Below are 6,357 nucleotides of genomic sequence, written 5' to 3' on the forward strand. Positions count from 1 at the left end.
ATCAAAACAAATAAGAAGAAATTACACAATTGTAAATTTCGTTTGATAATACAAATTTTTGCAAATCATTAAAGGAAGAAGATAGGAAGAAATAGATTTAGAAATAGATTTAGAAATAGATTCGTCAAAATGGTATTTTACGAATAAATAAAAACCATATCATTAGGTCAAGGTTCATCGGTTTTTAATAACCAATGATAATGACTAAAGCATCGAAATAATTCGATGTATTACTGAAAGATTTACACAAGCATTGCATTCTGCAAAACAGTGCCAGTATTATTATGTATATGTGAACTGCAAATAAATTTAAATGATATATAATATTATTTCCCATGTAAAGGCAATGAAACTTTTTCTTTTCTTTATATATTTCTTTAAATATTTATTTTTTACGTGGTCTGAGACGACAGAGAGAGAGAGAGAGAGAGAGAGAGAGAGAGAGAGAGAGAGAGAGAGAGAGAGAGAGAGAGAGAGAGGGAGGGGGGATAAAAATGAAATCAAATTTATATTTTCAAACCAATTCCTGGCAATTCAATTATGTACAATTGAATTAGATTTAATTATTTTTTATTTATTTATCTTTTCATAAAAAGAGTAAATGACAAGGAAAGTATATTATGATTTTATATATATATATATATATATATATAGATATAGTGATTAAATATGTAATGTCGAATAAACAGGATTTGAAAGAGTCTATAATCTCTGCCCCACGTTTTCAAAAATGTGAGCCGGACATAGTCATAATCAGCAATTCGGATGCATGTATAAATACATATGTGTATGTGTATTCATTTAGAATATATCTCTATTCGGCTGATGTAACATTTCGCGGGAGGAATGGATATCCGTTAAAATTGATAATCATCATTTTGTCATCTTGAACTTTGAACTTTTCATTCGAAAGCATCGATTCATATCGTTTCACATCGTGTTACAAAAGTCACTATAAATTGCATTTAAATAAAAAAAATCTATTATAATAAATTAGTAACTGAAATTAAATTATATTCCGTGTTAGATAAAAATAACTTTAGTAGTAAATTTAGTTTAGTTAGTTTTAAAAGTTCTCTTAAAGTGCAAACATTGTTATCTTGCTCCACAAGGTTAAAATCTAGAAGAGAGTTTATCTACAAAGAAGATTTTCTTTTAAAAGCTCTTCCTCCGCTCGTAAATTATATAATCCTTAGTGTACAAAAGCATTCTACCGATAAAACGTTGTTTATCGTATGTAAACTTGTAAAAAAGAACGCGATGTCTCTTTAGAAGAGACTACGAAAATAGCGTTATTTTTATAAATTGGTCAAACACTTGATATGAAAACTTGATATGAAAAATTTTGTATTTTGTTAGAAATTATTCATGTCAGAATCGTTAATAAATTACATCGACATGTCAATAATTTTAGTCCTATTTATTCTATACTATTAATTTGCTGATTCGTTCATATATGATTAATCATCCTACGTTTTAATGTGTTATAGTAATGAAGTATATCTGGTTCATTAAGAATTTTATTTTCTCTCGGAAATATAATCGGGATTGTAAGAAATATCAGTAATTTGAAAAAGAAAATTGAATAAAATTAAGTTGAAGTTAAAGATGCCAATTTATTATTATAAAGATCATAAATTAAAAAAGATTGATATCATCTTAGTTCATGCACGATAGCATTTATATAAAATCCTATCAAAATATTTATAAAAAAATATAACAACAATTATAATAACGATTGTAAACAACTAAAAATTAGTTGTCGCACATATTTAAAAAATAATTTATTGCATTTTTTTGACAAATATCTGTCTCCTGCGTTAAAGAGATGGGTATAATAATAATTTCTTTAACCTAACTAAATAAGACAATATTACGACTCGTGTGTGTGTGTGCGTTTTATGAAACTAACGTAAAAAACTTTTTAAAGCAAGCTAGGTATTTGTAATGTCAGCGTTAAGTCTCGACAGAATTATGTGTAAAAGACGTTGTAAATTAAAGTAATGTATATCGAACGTTTGAGGAAAAATACATTAAACATCAGCATTCCATAGTTTTCACAAAAACAACGTTATTGAAAATAATTGTGTTTTAATACAAAATAACAATTTTAGCATTCGTGAAGAAATGTAATTTGATTCCAGTAATAGCAAAATAATATATAAAATAATACATAATACATAAAATAATACATGATACATAAAATAATACATAAAACAATAACTTTTGTTTTTTTTATTCATTTATCATCGTGACATTTGTGACATTTAAGCGATATTATAAAGAGAAAATTATAAATAAAAAGGATTACTGGTTCGATTTCCGGGAATGTCAAACATCTTGGAGCATATACAGAATGTCGTCTTTCTATGCAACGAGTAGTAAGATGGCAGGTCGTTGTCGCCCAAGTGAGATAATAAGCACTTTGCCCTCTTCGATAAGAAACGCCTATAAAAAGGAATACGGCGTCCGTTCTACGCATCAGTCGTTTCGCCTACTCGACCAAGAAGAAAATACTAGCGCGAGATGAAGTGCTTACCCGCGATTGTCCTAGCTATCATCTTGGTCGCGGCCGAAGGCAAGATTGTACCAGCCAGCGACGTCGAGAATCAGCAGACTAGCACGCAACCTGTTTCATTGTCCGACTACATCAAGGAGGCTCAAAATCGTATCAATGACTTCGGTATTCAGCTTCAACAACAATTCAATTTGCCTAATCAAGAAGACATCGTCAACACCCTCAGGGAGCATAGTGCCAACTTTACCAGCAGTGTCCAGGAGTACATCAAGACCGTAACCGATGAAGTGAGTGCGACTTATTGATATCGAATACAAACACATATGCATATTTTATTTATCTTCTTATATCTTGTACTAAATTGATGATTGATATTTTACTGCAATTACACTCCAGTTACAGACCAGCAAAACAAATGTTTGAGCAATCAAAGCGACTATTTTGTCTATCGACATCTCACTTTTACATTTTTTTCGTTTGGTACGTATCGCGGCTATTTTTCTCACTTGCACATCTTATATATGGAGATTAACAATTGATTCATTTGCTCGCAATATCGCGCAATATGGCGCGCTACCTTGTCTCATGTCACCTAGAGATTACGCATATGCGCATATTAGAAATAAAAGAAATTGCCGCATCGCTTTCCCGCTTTTAGTTTTTTTCCCATCTAGAGGATTACTTGAGCTGTGAGTAAATTAGCAAGAGAATAATCAGAATGATCAGCTTATCATATTCAAAATCAATTCCAAGCAATCAAATAATCGACTCGAATAAGCATGTTAAATCAAACGATCTATCGATATTGAATGAAAGAAAATTTGTAATTTACAATGTAATTTATACGCAAGAATTTAAAATATCATTAATGTCCGAGATGGAGGACGTCTCAATACATTACGTTACATAGTAAGAAATCGTATGATATTTTTGTAAATAAATAAAAGCATTCACAAGTAAATGATACAACGCGACGACACAACGCGTTTTTTATTTTTTTATTTGCTGAATATAAAAAGACTTAGCGAACTAAAAATGTATAATATTTCATATAATATATAATTTTTTTTATTAAAATTACATTTCTACTAAAATTACATGTAGTTTATATTTGGCAAAGATATGGCGCGCAGGTAACTCACAGTAGCGATGTAAGATTATCTAAGACGAGATCGATTAAGAATCGATAATACAAATTAGTCTAGACAACAAAATGATGCAAAAATGTAAAAAAATTTAATATAATATTATTTTAATTTTCTTTATTATATACTTGCAGCTTTTGCAGAAAATAAATTTATTATTAAACATTATCACCAAATTAAATATTTCATTATTTCAATAATTGAGACAATTATTTCCGCTGGAATAAGTATCGAACAAGTCAAGTAAAGTGAAAATAAATTTGTAAAAATTAATAAATTCTTGCTTATTTGTATAAAAATCTGTGCTACAAATGTAAGAGACGGAAAAATTAATGGTCCGGGATTCGAACTCGAGAGGGAGAGAGATCCTTCGTTTATGAATCGCGACACTTACAATTAGTCTACATGATCACGACGCTCCACTTCGTTAATTAATTTTCAATTTCTTACTGCTTTCTATCTTATATGGCTATTTACTAAATTCATTTCTCTCGCTAACTTCTTAATTAATTTTTTATACAAGTATGCAAATACGCTCTTGCCTGTCTTCATCCGTCTCTTTATTTATGTACATTTGAAATTAAATCTTAAAAATTGTCAAGTTTTTAAATTTTATTAAGTTGTTGTCTTAGCTTTCCGATATTTAAAAACTTTTTTGGATAAAAAAAAGTTTTTTCCGTTTTTCAAGGTCCAAAATATGTCTGGTTACACATATGTATGATGGATTATTTGCAGGTCAAGGCCAAGAATCCCGAATTGGAAAACTTATGGACAAATATGACAACAAAACTGTCCGAGATGATCGATAATTTAAATACCAACTCTGAAACAAAAGAACAGATAAGTCAATTGCGTGCCAAGTTTCAAGAAGGTGTTCAAACTCTCGTAACGGAGTCTGAGAACGCTGCTAAAACCATCAGTGAAAATTCTAACAAGGTGCAGGAGGGTATCGCTAAGCTTACCAAGCAAGCGATCGACATCGCCGTGCAGGCCTCGCAAAATTTGAACAACCAGTTGCAGCAGGCCACGACGCCACAACCATAAAATTAGGGAGGGATCATCTTCATATGATTCGCATGCAAAACAAATCGTCAACAAATCTCTCTACACAAATTTGTACGAAGAAATCGAATTTTGCGTCAGCCAGGATAATATCTCATACTATATCATAAGTAAATTTAATAATGATTAATAACGGATGATGAGTAATAAAAGTACTTGATTGTTTGTGTCCCCTACATATACGTATACATTCATTCTTTTAATTCCTTTATTATTAATACATTACATAGATATCGCATTATTCAGATAAATCTTGTTTTGTAATTGTACTTGTCTTGCATCATACTCTCACAATTTTAGTAATTAAAATCGTTTAAAATTGTTACATTCTCTTTTTTTTCTTTTTTTTTTCTTTTTTTTTTTTTTATTTTATGTTCAGTGAGTTGAATATGGATATAATAATTTATACATGTATAGAGTTAAAACTATCTGTCTATAATCGACATGGCATATTACATATTGAGAACATATAACGATAAATGAAGAATAAAAGAATAAAAAAAATTACGTACACATGCGTAAAAATAAATATTTACATATGAATTGAATCTGGATACACAAATAAAATAACTGTATTCAAAGTACACGTATAAACGAGTTAGATATTTTTCGATAGATATGCGCATGTGTGCGTATGTATGTGGAGGAGGGAGGAAGGTAGGTGGGTGGGTGCGTGCGTGCGTGCGTGCGTGCATGCGTGCGTTTATATATAGGATGCTTAATTTTTATGACCTCAAATACTCTCTTGAACAATGTATTTTAAAGAAAACTTTCATATAAAGATAATATAGCCACATGATGACGATATTGATTTGACATTTGCAGTGTTATTGTCGAGACTTTTTTATAATCGCCATTTTTTTAAATGAAATTACATATTTTCTTTTTTATGTAATGTGATTCTATAAAATGTAAAGTATAAGTTTTAGATAATGTATAAGTTTTAGATAATCGTACTTTAATACCTTTATGCATAAAATGAATTGATGATTCAATTAAATCCATTGATTAAATCAATTGATGTAAAAAAAAAATGATACATAATTACTCCAAAACCAAAAAAATTATGCAATATGCAAGTATGTACTTTTTTAAACGCTACATACTCTTTCTACAAATTCAATTGATATATCTCATTATTTTATACACAAAAGATATAATTATAAAAAAAATTACGATTTATGAAATATTTTTATTATATAGCGAAATATATGTCAGAATAAAGTATCAAATATCTCGTAAACTGTTGATTTTTTGACATTTAATTTAACCTTAATTACTTTTATCCAGAATAATTGAAAAAAAAAAATAGAGAAATTATATCACGTAACAAAAAAATATATGATTCCATTCAAAAAAATGACGACAAAAAAATCTCAATTGTGGCTTATCTGTGAAAAAATTAATATCATGATTGATCATAATCATGCAGCCTTCTTGACTCCCTTTGATAACTTTTACCTTTCTTTGAAAGATTTTTCTTCGATGAAAGTGCATCGTTCAAAAGAGATCGTACTTGAGATCGTTATTTAAAATGGGGCATGTATGTAAATGGAGTTCCTATGTATGTATGTGTGTGTGTGTGTGTGTGTGTGTGTGTGTGTGTGTGTGTGTGTGTGTGTGTGTGTGTGT

The 6,357-nt window shown here is 29.6% G+C and overlaps 1 protein-coding gene across 1 annotated transcript; it reads left to right on the forward strand.

Moving 5' to 3' along the window:
• Nucleotides 1-2,458: 2,458 nt before the first annotated feature.
• A4 (apolipophorin-III-like protein) lies at nt 2,459-4,901 on the forward strand. The gene is made up of 2 exons (XM_011633336.3): nt 2,459-2,805; nt 4,399-4,901. Exons 1-2 carry the CDS (start codon nt 2,527-2,529, stop codon nt 4,705-4,707), a joined length of 588 nt encoding a protein of 195 aa, XP_011631638.1. The 5' UTR covers nt 2,459-2,526; the 3' UTR covers nt 4,708-4,901.
• The last annotated feature ends 1,456 nt before the right edge of the window (nt 4,902-6,357 follow it).

This window comes from Pogonomyrmex barbatus, unplaced genomic scaffold, assembly GCF_055798465.1.
Source record: "Pogonomyrmex barbatus isolate J1 unplaced genomic scaffold, ASM5579846v1 scaffold4, whole genome shotgun sequence".
Classification (NCBI taxonomy): domain Eukaryota; kingdom Metazoa; phylum Arthropoda; class Insecta; order Hymenoptera; family Formicidae; genus Pogonomyrmex; species Pogonomyrmex barbatus.

Excerpts from the sequence above, each read along its gene's own strand:
- A4 (XM_011633336.3), top strand. The coding sequence starts at position 2,527 with ATGAAGTGCTTACCCGCGATTGTCCTAGCTATCATCTTGGTCGCGGCC. Across the intron at positions 2,806-4,398 it reads TCAAGACCGTAACCGATGAA|GTCAAGGCCAAGAATCCCGA; the intron begins GTGAGTGCGACT and ends GATTATTTGCAG.